Here is a 12,266-nt window from a genome sequence, read left to right as displayed (position 1 = left end):
CCGTGGCCACTGCAAGGCCAGCTGGTTTGGCCTCACTCCCTGCCCTGCCACCATAGCCAGGACACTGAGCTCTTGCCCACCTTGGTGCTTGCTGATCTTCGTACCTGCAGTGCTCTCCTGGTTCCTGGCCTTGCTTGGCCCCTTCCACCCCTTGAGGGCCTAGGTAAACGGCCTCTTCAGGAGGCATTCCCTGCTGCTTTTTCCTTAAGCAGGCCCTTGGCCTACCCCAGAATCTTCTGCCTTAGCCCTGGTTTGCTCCTTTGTAGCAGGGATCACACCTTGCAGCAATTTTCGCAGTGTTTGGCTGGAGGGCTTTATCCGTTTGCCTCACTAGAATGTAAGCTTCATGAGGGAAGTGGCTGGGTTTGCCTTTGTCAATGTAGAACCACTGCCTGGCTCCATGCCTACTCCTCAGTTGGCTCTCAGAAATTCCAGAGTGTGTGAATGATTGAGCAATTGAGTGAATGGATGTGAGCAAATGAGTGTGTGAGTGAATTAGTGAGTGAATGGGTGTGTGAGTGAGTGAATGGATGTGTGAATGAATGAGTATATGAAGGGATGAATGAGTGTGTGAATGAATGGGTGTATGAGAGAGTGAATGGATGTATGAGTGAATGAGTGCAGAAAGGAGTGAGTGAATGGATGAGTATGTGCATGAGGGCAGCAGGTGGAAGACTTAGAGTGTGGACAAAATTGAGTTCCATTAAGTAACTCTCTCTGCTTTCCCCCTCTGTCCAAGACTCAATGATGATCCCACAGTGACCAGTTAGCCCATCCCCTCCCAGGCAGCAGACAGGAAGTCCACAGAGCATGTGGTGCAGCCAAAGGCCAAGGTGAGAGGAAGGAATTCACCATCCACCCAGATAATACCTGGATGACCCCCAAACGGTCACACAAAACCAGCACTTCCTTGATCCCTTAAGTCAATAGAAGCCCACTTTAGTTCTCCTTAACTGCCCCCACAGCTTCTGGAGGCCATCACCCTGAGAGTGGCCCTGCCTCGCTGGGCGACAGTTGCTTTTTTGAGTTTTGTTATGAAATCTTTCACCGTGTTCTCGTAGGACTTTGTTGTCTCAGTTACATCTCTGAATGTTGTTTCGCTTTGGGTTTTTTTCTCCTTCCTTTTTTTTTTCTTTGTGGTGGAGGTGGTGTGTCGTTTTTTTTTTTCCCCTGAAGCCCCCAAAGCCACTGGGCTCTAAGAAGGAGGCTGTCGCCTGCCAACAAGCCCACTGTCCCGGAGCATGGCTGTGCTGGCTTCCCCAAGGCGAAGCCTCAGAGGCACTCGCGGTGTGGCTGTGGGGAGAGGAGGAGGTGGAGTTGCCCTGCTTAAAAGAGAGGAAGAGAGGAAGGGAAAAAGAAAAGGAGGAGGGGAGGAGGGAAGGCAGCAGGCAGATTTTTACGGTTTGTAAAGGTTTGACTTTGTGGGGTTTTTTCCTGCTTTAAAATTAAGTAAAAATAAATAAATGAATAAATGATAAAAAATAAATAAAAAAGAAGGGCAGTGTGATGGTGGCTGAGTGGCAGAATTCTTGCCTGCCATGCTGGAGACCTGGGTTCAGTTCCCGGTGCCTGCCCATGCAAAAATAAATAAATAAGTAAAAGATCTTCATTGAAGAAGATGTTTTCAGTATTGGGTGAAGAATGTAAGACCCACCTATCATTCTTCTATTCAGAGACCTCTGTTAATGTTTTGGTATATTGCCCAGCATTATGTTTCTTTGTAACAAGCCTGTCTCTTTTATTTTTTTTTAACATATCAAGACTGTAGTAATAAAGATTTTGTCTACTTTTTCACTTAAAATTTTAACGTGTTTTCTTAAGTCTTTGCAATTATTTATCAATATGATTTTTTTAATTTGGGTTTTTATGTGTACTTAAAAGCACATCTTAAATACTTCTCATATAAAAATAATTTAGAACAAGACAGTGATACATAGAGCAAAAAGTGAAAGTTCTCCTGTGAATTCTGCCCCACCCCACCCTACTCCCACATCTCACTTCCCTCTCAAAGGTAACCACTGTTAGCAGTTTGGTTAAACATAATTTTTAAATGGGTATAAGTTTTTCCATCTGATGGGGAAAAAATAAAGATTTCCCCTATTTAGGGAATTTGGGTTGTTTCCCGGTTGGGCTGTTTCTTTTAAAACACCTGGGGTGGAGCAGTCTACTGGGAGAAACTCACTTCAATTCTAGTTCGAATGAACCTGTGTTACTCTGGTCACTTCAAGGACAATTACTAAATTAGACATCAGGTTTGAGATAACTTTGAATAGAAAAGACCTGACGTTTGCTGAGGATTAACTCCAGGTATCACCCCACACTAAATGCTTCACCGGACTGTTCTTATTTAATGCACCAAATGTCTCAAGACTGGGGACATGATTCCATTTTACAGATAGGAAAAGCCTGGCTCGCAGGGATGAAGTGTCTTTCCCATAATCACATACCTTCTAGGGCAGAGTTCTGTGCAGTGTTGGGAGGGTTGGTGATTCTGTATCTGGACAGAGACTGTTGTTTTCCAGTCTTCACTAAATTTAGGCCAACAGCTTCACAACTGTAAACCGCTCTCCGTATGGTAGGGTTCTTAGTTTGTTTATTTTTCAGCTATGATTTGAGTACCCAATATTAAGTAAACATTGTACTAATGCTTTATGTATGCTATAGCAGTTCACCCTCCCAAATGGTGCTTTGAGGAGGGCAGGCATCACCCCCAGTTTTCAGATGAGGTATCTGGGCCCAGAGAGGTTAAGCGGCATGCCCAGGGGAACTGGCAGAGTGGGGACTTGGAACAGGTCTTGTGACTGCAAGGCTGGCTCAACCCCCAAGCTCAGCTACTGTCAAAACAAGAGTCTGCTTGGGGATGTCCACCCTATGCTGGGCAGTCCAAGTCCACCTCACCATTCTCTTTCTCCATCCTTCTAGATAACAGTGACTTGATCGCCTGCACAGTGATCACCAAGGATGGCGGCATGGTCCAGCGGTTCCTAGCCGTCGACATTTACCAGATGAGTTTGGTGGAGCCCGATGTGACCAGGCTTGGTTGGGGTGTGGTCAAATTTGCAGGCCTCCTACAGGTGAGTTGACCAAGAACAGCAGGAACTCTTCTTGGTTGACCATATAAATACACACACCAAAATAATTCTCATTTTAAATTATTTTTAACAGCAAAAGGATTACATGAACCAGTTCTCCTTGAAAAAAGTTGAAATGTTGCAGACAGCTAAATTCTCATTGGCCAAAATTCTTGATCCTTATGCCTCGCTTCTCCCCAAGAGAAAACTTGCGTTATCACTTTGTTCTCTCCAGATCTTTCCTCAATACATATGTATATAAATATAATTACATGTACTTATTTTTTTAATTATATACATGTACTTGAGCCTTTGTGTGCACATGTATTTAATTAAATGGTGTCACATTGAACATGTTCTAAACTTTGTTTTTTTTCACTCAATAATATGTCTTGGGAGCTAACCATGCTAGTATGCATAGACCTACTGGTATTCTTTCACCTGCTGCATAACTAGACCAAAGCATATTTAGCTGGTGGTTGTTTCCAGTCTTTACCTTTACAAATGGTGCTACTATGAACAGAATCCTTCTTGCCTCCTGACGTACTTGTGCAAGAGTTTCTCCTAAGGCAGATACCAAGGAGCTGGGGTATGCCTATTTTAATAGATCCTGCTGATCCTCTGTGAAACGATTGTTAGCTCTAAAATCTTATGAGCATTCCCTTTTCCTCACCCTGTCTCCAGCAGGCTTCGGCTCTAAATCACCAAACTCCAAGGTGGAGGGTTGGAGTTCTTAATGTTGGTCAGGATGATTGGTGTACTGATGCTGGCTCATCGATTTAATGATTTTAGATGGCCTTCCAGGTCACATCCCCCATCATACCCCAGTTCCTGAATGTCTAGTGCACACTTCCAGGCCTGAGGCCTGCTGTATTTCAAGGCAGTCCATCTCCTTGAGGAGCAGTTCTGGTGTCTGAAAGGTCTGGCTCATGCCAACCTATATCTGCTCCTCTGTAACATGACCAGCTGGCAAGAACTACTCACATAGCTGAAGATGCTATTGTAGCCTTTCCCCCAGCCTCTCTTTTCCGGGACTTTACTTGCCATTTTAAAAATGTCTTTTACAGAAGATGTGTAAAACAACTATAGGAAGAAGCTTTCCTTTAAAAACAGAGTGCCATGGAAGACACTGTCCATTAGGTGACTTAGTGCTTCATATTTATCCAGGCTTGTCATCAATTTCCCTTAGAATTTAGTGTCAGGAATGTGTTTTGATCCCCTGAAGGATTAATATGTGTCCCCTATCAGACAATGAAAGCCACATAAACCTTTTTTCCCCTTTGGTCGTTTTCCAGTAACTACTATTTATCAGTCGTTGCTACGTGCCACTCTGCTTTAAATATGTGATGTCTCATCTAACACTTACTGCAACGTTTCAATGCAGGTATTATTTCTAAAGAGCCTGGGCCAGATCTAATGCCTAGAACAGAAGCCATCTTACTTCATGAGCCTTTGTCACATTTTTCCCACCTCCTCTAGCATTTCTGATTTTTATGTCTAGCTTCTATTTCATAAACTTTTGTGGAAAGTTGATTCTTTACAGAGGGTCAATTTTGAGGTTTTATATTGGATTTTCCCTTTTTACCCTTGCTACTTGTTAGTTTCTTTTTCACCTCTCAAAGGTAGCTTTCTTCAGATTCATTTCTGTTCAATGGCCCTCCCTGTCCTTTTCTTGGGGTTAGTTTTCTCTCAGAATCCGTTAGGACCAGAAATTTTTCTGACATACAAATGACTGTCAACAATGTTCTCTTCTGAGGAGGAACAAAGAAAGAATTGGTTCGTAGATGGGTGACTGTCTAAGGGAGGCCAGGTGGTGATAGGAATCTGAGTTCATTCCTTCTCATTTCTCAAAAGAGTTGGAGCTTGACTGTTGAGTTACCCGTGGATTCTGCCCCCTGGAAAACACTGGTGTACCTTTTTATTCACCAACTGACTCTTCTCATAAAGCCAGTAATTCTAGAGGAGGTGGGGAAAATAGTGACATGGGCATGGGTACCAGCCAGCGCTTCAGCATCAGCTCCTTTTGAGTGGGCTGGCTTCCCACCCTGTCCTCTCCTCCTAGGCCTGACCTGCATTGACTGCTGCTACTGGGTGTTGAGGGAGGCTGATAATGGATGAGACATGGATCCCACCAACTCTGAGCCTATGAACACCCTTGCTTTTGCCTCCTCACTCTACAGGACATGCAGGTGACTGGTGTAGAGGATGACAGCCGTGCCCTGAATATCACCATCCACAAGCCCGCATCCAGCCCCCACTCCAAGCCCTTCCCCATCCTCCAGGCCACCTTTGTCTTCTCAGACCATATCCGCTGCATCATTGCCAAGCAGCGCCTGGCTAAGGGCCGCATCCAGGCCAGGCGGATGAAGATGCAGAGAATAGCTGGTGAGTGTCTTCTGGGCCCTTGGGAGTAGACACAGCTACCAGAGTACTGCTGGCACGCCCTTGAGAAAAAACTTTTATACTGACCTTGAGAACCCACTTAGCTCCTCTAGAAGAGGACTGATTGTGTCTGAGTAAGAGATATGGAGAGTCCGTTTAGAATTCCCAACTTTCTAAGTGCTTGATTTCTAGAGAGTCTTCAGGGCTGCATGGAAGAGAAAGAGAAGAGTGAGCTTTTAGGTAGGGTTAACTATTGTTGCGCTCCAAACCGAGATGCAGTGCCTTGCCCAAAACTAGCACTGTCTTCTCATACTCTTCCTCCGCTTCCTTCCCAGCTCCCCTGATGGTCGGTCAGCTGGCTGTGTGACCAGCTGACTGCATTCAGAGCCATCTCACATTTCACAGGGTCAGAGCAAATTGGTGAGGAAACCAAGCACTGTCCAGTGTTAGGAAGGCCCAAGCTTTCTTTGAAGGAAAGGACACTGACATGAAGGCATTCCCTTTATTGGGGTGGAAGGCAAGGCAGTCTCCCTGAGGAAAGGGCATTCTGTCATCTCCTAAAATTATACACAGCCTTTCTCAAGATAGCTAGAGCCTTCCAGCTCAACCCTACTGGTCAGTCTTGTGGGATTGCTGGGAGGATTTTCAGCCTGCTGCGGGGAAGGAGGCTTTCTCACGGAGTCCATTTAGTCACCTGGTCCTCGCTCACTTGAGCCAGGCTGCATCCCACAGAGGCCTCCTCATCTTATTTTTCATCTAGCTGAAACTTGGCCCACAAAATCATTACAGAAGCATTTTGTAATGTGCAAAGTGACTTAAATCATTTGGTCCTTTCTTCTAAGATTTATTTTCAGACGGTTTTTTTTTAATGCAAAGCAATTTCTCATAGCTGGCATGAAGGCTAAATATTTCATTTGAAAATTGAGAATTATGCTGTAAAGTGGCTGTTAAAACTAACGCCTTGAGTATTTCTTAAATTGATTTTTAAAAGCCCCACCAAATTGATATATCATATGATTTGTTTATGGAAGGGAAGATGGCAACTGTGACCAATAAACATGCATAAATACACAGGTACATGCTGACATGCATTCACAAACTTTTGCAAACTGCTCCCTAGGCATGTATTAAACTCTCAGGGCAGAATCGGCCCCATTGCTTTGGGGTCTGAAACTGTACCGGAAGTTAAAACTTTTACATTTGGAAGCCATGCCTCCAAGGGGAAACTGATCCATCATCCCTTGCATTCGAGACCAGTCCTGGCCCCCCTTGATCCTTGGTTTCCCCCTTGGCCCGAATGCCTCTCAAGACTCCCAATTGTGTGCTGAGCCTCAGGCAGGGTCATTGATGCTGTGTGGAGCTCCCCGGCAAACACTGTCTGCTCCCTGCTTGCCAGCTCCCCACTTGCCAGCTCCCTGGCATGTACCTGGCAGGGGCTGCAGCAACTCTGGTTATGGCCTACTCACATCAGGTCTTGCCACCTGCACACACACACACACACACACACACGCACGCACACACGGCACTGAGAATGAATCGCGGTGTTGTTTGGATGTAGCCCTCCTGGACCTCCCAATCCAGCCGACAACTGAAGTCCTGGGATTTGGACTTGGCTCCTCTGCCTCCACCCAGCACATGCCCTTCCGCTTCTATGACCAGAGCCGCCGGGGCAGCAGTGACCCCACGGTGCAGCGCTCCGTCTTCGCATCCGTGGACAAGGTGCCAGGTAGGCCGGCCCGTCCTGCCCCACTTTAGCCCCTCTTGGGGGTGGGCGGTGGGAGGGCACAGAGGGCTTTGTCTCTGTCCAGTCTGCGTATGGTGCCCTTCCTCTCTCAGAAATCCAGTCAGATCAAAGCACCAGCTTCTTAGAATTCACCAAGGTGTTGCACAAGATGAAACCCCAGCCCCAGAACTAAATCTTGGCATTCGCGTGGTGTTCTGCTGCCTTGGTTTAGTTTTCCAGAGATGTGTTGGGGGTGTGGAAAGACTTCTCAGAATTAAGACTCAGAAGTTTCTTGGAAATTTCTTGGAAACACTCAGATTATTAGTAACTGGCTTGTGGGGGAGTAATTTCCTTCTCCGTGTAAGATGACAAGAAGGAGATAGTGTGTGGGGTTCCTGTTCTACCCTGAAGAAGTGAGACTTGAGAGAAGGCAGCACTGCCCACAAAGCGGCTCTTGCCTACCCCCTCGGGGAGCCTCTCTTCCCACTTTCACCAGAACTCAGGTCTAGCCCCGCCTCCTCCTCCCCTTCCCCCAAAAGAGAAACATAAATAGAAAGTTCAAGGTCAACTTGGCAGAGCAGAAAGCACTGCTTCTCCAACAGAAAAATGAGCTCCCGCCTTTCTGTCCTGACACGGCTGCTTTAAGTAAATCCATATGCACCCAATCCCTCGAAAGAAAACATTTGTCTTGATTTCCAACTTCCGAAAACTGGCGGAGCTCTCCCCTACTACCTAACCTCACCACACTTTGTGCTTCTGAACTTAAATTACAAGTGTTGCAAAATGTTTTCAAAAGCAGTTATTGACTCAAGAACAAAGTACAACCATAAGAACTCACCCCAAATCGCGGTCCTTGTTTCCCTACACACACGTGATTTTATTTTCAGCCTTTGATTTGATTAATTCAGTTTCAAAATATTTCTACTACAGACATAAAAGGCATATGATTTTTAAAAATCCGTACAAGACCCGAAGTGAAAAATAAGTCTCTCCCAACTTTGCCCCAGAAGTAACCGCTGTGAACAATATCTTGTGTGTCCTTCCAGATTTGTTCATTTGTGTGCCGTGTATGTGTAGTGCTGGTTTGTCTTTGCACATGGGATGATAACCCTGTAAGTGATTCTGCGCCTTGCCTTTCCTCACTTAGCCATGAATCAGAGTGACCCACGAGCAGTATAAATCGACTTCACCGGCATTAACAGTTGATAGTATTTTATTGTATTAAGGGCCCAAAACCTCTTTGATAATCACTTTATATTGACGAACATGTGGGTCATTTCCTGTGTTTTGCTGTTACCGTGTTGCCATGAACATCCTCGGGGTACCTTTGCCTCGCGTGACAATCTTGCGTTTCTGTGGGGTGGTGTCCTAGCGGCCGATCTGCTCCATCAAGGAGGAAGTGTTTTTCTGTCTTGATATATGGAGCCCCAGCCTGCACTCTAGAAACAAGGGCCCCTGTTCTGCCACCCACAGGTCGTTACCGTTTTCATCCTTAAAACCAGTCTTAGGCACTGAGATTGATTGTTGCCTGTGTTCGTCAGGATGGTTGTCTAGGGCGCTCCATGTGCTATAGAGATGGTTGCTGAATGAATGTAAATTATGACCGCAAGTCTAGATTAACTAAAAGCAGCCTGGCCTGGTAAGAGATCATTTCTTCAGGGTCATTGAGGCTCATTTCAGCCCGGGAACTTACTGGTTTAAGAGAAAAGCCCAAGCCTTTTTTTCTGCTCTAGTCCTTTTTGGAACAGGATGAGGGTGTAAATAAATAGATAGAACCAGGTGTCGCATTCTTCTGCATCTGCATAATCATTTTTCTGCTGGCAGAGTGCTTTATGGTGACTTATTGCTTACTTCTCCCACCCTGCCTGAGCTTTCTGGGGAGGTGTGAGATCATCAGCTGTGGGGGACATGCCCGGTCTGCAGGAGTCTGGGCCTTCCTGGCCTGTGTCCTGTTACTAGTCCTGGGTCAGGCCATATCCCAGGGTTGCTGGTCCCAGGTCAGGCCTGTGTGCTCAGTCAAAGGTAGCATCCAGAGGAGGCTGTCCAACCTTCTGCTGTGTCTTTCCCCCGACTGCACCTAGGAAGTGCTCCTCAGGTATGGGAAGGAGGTGATGCCTCTCATATGTGCCCCTCAGTGCGACTGCACTTGTGTGGAGAGACCTCGCTCACCTCCTGCCTTGGCTTGAGGATGTAACCCAAATGGTTTGATGATGTAACCCAAAGAGCAGATGAAATCACCAAGCCTTAGCATCAATCAGAGAGAGCCAGGGAAGCTGAGGGGGTAGGGGCAATAGCTGTCTTGTCCACTGTACCCCTATGGTGCTCCTCTTCCACCTCACCCCTCTTGTCTCATGGTTGGTCCCACTGCTACTCAGTGCTTAAGCAAACTTCTTGGAGTCTTCATTACCTCCCCTCTACCCCTACCCACACCCACTAGCCCACTCCCCCTCCCTGACACCAGCACCTCCCATGGAGATCAATGTAGCTCAGTTCTCTACCCTCCAGTCTCTACATCCCTCTCCCTTCTAGCTAGCCACAGCAGTCTCTCTAAAATGCAAGCCATGGCCCTGCCTTCAGCCCTCCAGTAGCTTCCCGTTGCACTTAGGATAAAAGCCCAATCTCTCCTTCTGACCTCTGAGTGCTGTGGGTCCTGGGCCAGCTGACCTCTCAAATGCAGCTCCTCCCATGTCCCACGCACCCCTTCTACACCAGCCCCCTGCCACTCTCCTGAGTCAGCACTGCTCAAACTATTGGCCTCAGGACCCCTTTACACTTGTTAAAAAGTACTCAGAAACCCAAAGAGATTGAGTTTATGGGGACTGTATCGATATTTATGATACTAGAAATTGATACTGAGTGATGGATTTACTTATCTATTTTAAAATAGTGATAAGCCTACTAAATGTTAACATAAATGACATAGTTTTATGAAAAGTAACTTTGCTTTCTAAAACCAAAAAATAATAATTTTTCATAGTTTTGCAAATCTTGTTAATGTCCAGATTAATACGTCTTCTCTAATCTGCCTCACCTGTAGTCAGTCTGTTGCACTGTGGCCTCCAGAAAATCCTCTGTACACTCATGAGAGAATGAATGTCAAAGGCCAAAAAAACAAAAAGTCTTATTTTCATGAGAATAGCTTTGAGCCTGGCGCACATCCCCACCTCCACTCCACCCTCGTCAAGGGTTTCCTGGACCGCACTTTGAGAACTGCTGCTCTCTTTCCTACTCCAGGGCCTTTTCATTGGATGTTCTCCCCTAGGTCTTTGTGTGGCTGGCTGTTCCTAATTACTTTAGCACCTGTCTACAAGCTGCCATCTCCTGGGGGAGGCCTTTTCCAACCCTGCCAGCTGGCTAAGGTCCCCCTCCCTCCCCACCGTTCACATTAGCCTGTTTGATTTTCTCCACAGCTCATACCCTCCACAGTTTCTACCTCAGCTGATGTATTTGTATGTCTAGTTGAGGTATTTCTCCATGGGGAACTCCTCTGTCCTATCCACCAGTCTCCCCAGTGCCTAGCACTGTGCCTGGCACATTGTCAGCACTTGACAAATCTTTGTGGAATGTAGGATGAGCCCACACTTGTTCCCTGCCCACTTTTGGAGCAGATCCTCCCCAATGCCTTATCCCTCTCCTGACCCCAGGAAGAAAGAAACTTCCCTCTGGGGAATTAGTCCGTCTCACTTTGACAAGGGCGCACAAGAGTTTGGGCGTGTCGGGAGGCTTTCAGCAGCATTCCTCTGCTTGACATCGGTGGCTGGAGTGGGCGAGGGACAGGTGCAGATGGGTTTGAGTTGGTTGTGCAGCACCTCGATGTCACTGCCTTACCCTCACCCCAAGGTTTGCAAAGCCAAAGAGGAGGCCTGAAGGGTGCTGGATGGTCGTGGAAGAACCAGTCACCCCAAGCACAGCACAGCCTTACCTTCGAGGCTGCAGCAAAACTCCTTCCCACCTTCCAGAATGCTCTTGCACCGTGTCCCTTACTATATCCCAGGCTGTACGGGTCCTTGCTCCTGCCTAGGGAATAATTCACATAGAGGAAAGCAAGTACCAGCCACGTACCTTGGGGCCTGCTAATAGAGCTTGTTCCATGATGACAAATCTTCTGATTATATCTGGAGACTCAGGCGATTGTCAGCAATTTGTCTCCCCTTTAGAAGCTATAAACGTTTACATTTGATGAAAATATACCTTTTGTTTCCTTCAAGGAGATATCAAAGCAGAATATAAATCAAGGCTAATAGGTGACTAGCCACTTTGGTGTTTTTCTTTTAGGTTTTTTTTTCCCCCCTCCCATTTTGCTTAGAAAGAATTCATAAATTCTATTTATTGGCCAGTTTTATGTTTATGGCTCCCTCCCCTCTCTTCATCTCCTCCCCCAAAACATTTGGCTCCCTGAAGGAGAGAGGGTTGGGATGATCCTGCACCACCCAGTCAGTCTGGCCTGAGCTCCAGGGGCTTGGAGGTGTGGCGCTCATGTGCTTAGTGCTTAGTGCACGAGAGAAGCCCTTCATGGGTGGGTTCCATCAACTCACAGTGACAGGAGGTTTCCAGAACCTGCCAGGGGACTCCAAAAGTAGCCTACAAAGGCAGTCTTTACATAAACACTGAGAGAACCAGAGGACCACAGAGGATAAGCTGTTTCCCAGAAATGAGCCTGGGGTGTTGGAGGCAGCAGTCTCCATTCCAAGGGCCATCTGGTTCCGTGCTCCTGAGGCCTCCCTCTGACCAGGAGGCTGCACTGGATGAGCAATCACTTGCAGGTGTTCACCTAGTGGCTAGAGTGGGGTGGGGAAGGCTGGCAGAATATCTCAAGACCTCCCTCTGCACCCTTCTTAATTCTTACCTGAGCAGGAGTGCTCTACAGCCTTGGGTGTATTGTGGGGATTTGAACAGGGCATCCAGGGAGATTGACACCCACTGACCCTCACTTATCGGGGCTTGGTGATATCACACAAACAAGTGACCTCTTCCCACCCTGTTTATCCCAGCCACCCCCACCAGTCCTATTAGCCCCGGAGACAAAGAAGAGGTCTGCCTTTCACTGTTCTGTACCCTGCTGAAAATCCTCTGGTACCTTCCTGCAACCA

General features: G+C 46.8%; 1 protein-coding gene across 6 annotated transcripts in view; it reads left to right on the top strand.

Moving 5' to 3' along the window:
• The window catches only part of CLEC16A (C-type lectin domain containing 16A), a 285,111-nt gene that overhangs the window by 220,420 nt on the left and 52,425 nt on the right, over positions 1-12,266 (top strand). For all 6 annotated transcript variants that reach the window (XM_077141803.1, XM_077141801.1, XM_077141802.1 and 3 more), the window contains 3 exons: positions 2,923-3,074; positions 5,252-5,456; positions 7,012-7,179. In XM_077141803.1, coding sequence (XP_076997918.1) covers positions 2,923-3,074; positions 5,252-5,456; positions 7,012-7,179 — 525 coding nt within the window. The remainder of the gene's footprint in view (positions 1-2,922; positions 3,075-5,251; positions 5,457-7,011; positions 7,180-12,266) is intronic.

This window comes from Tamandua tetradactyla, chromosome 23, assembly GCF_023851605.1.
Source record: "Tamandua tetradactyla isolate mTamTet1 chromosome 23, mTamTet1.pri, whole genome shotgun sequence".
NCBI lineage: Eukaryota > Metazoa > Chordata > Mammalia > Pilosa > Myrmecophagidae > Tamandua > Tamandua tetradactyla.
The sequence above is the reverse complement of the archived record's forward strand: the minus strand, read 5'-3'. Positions and strand labels throughout refer to the sequence as shown.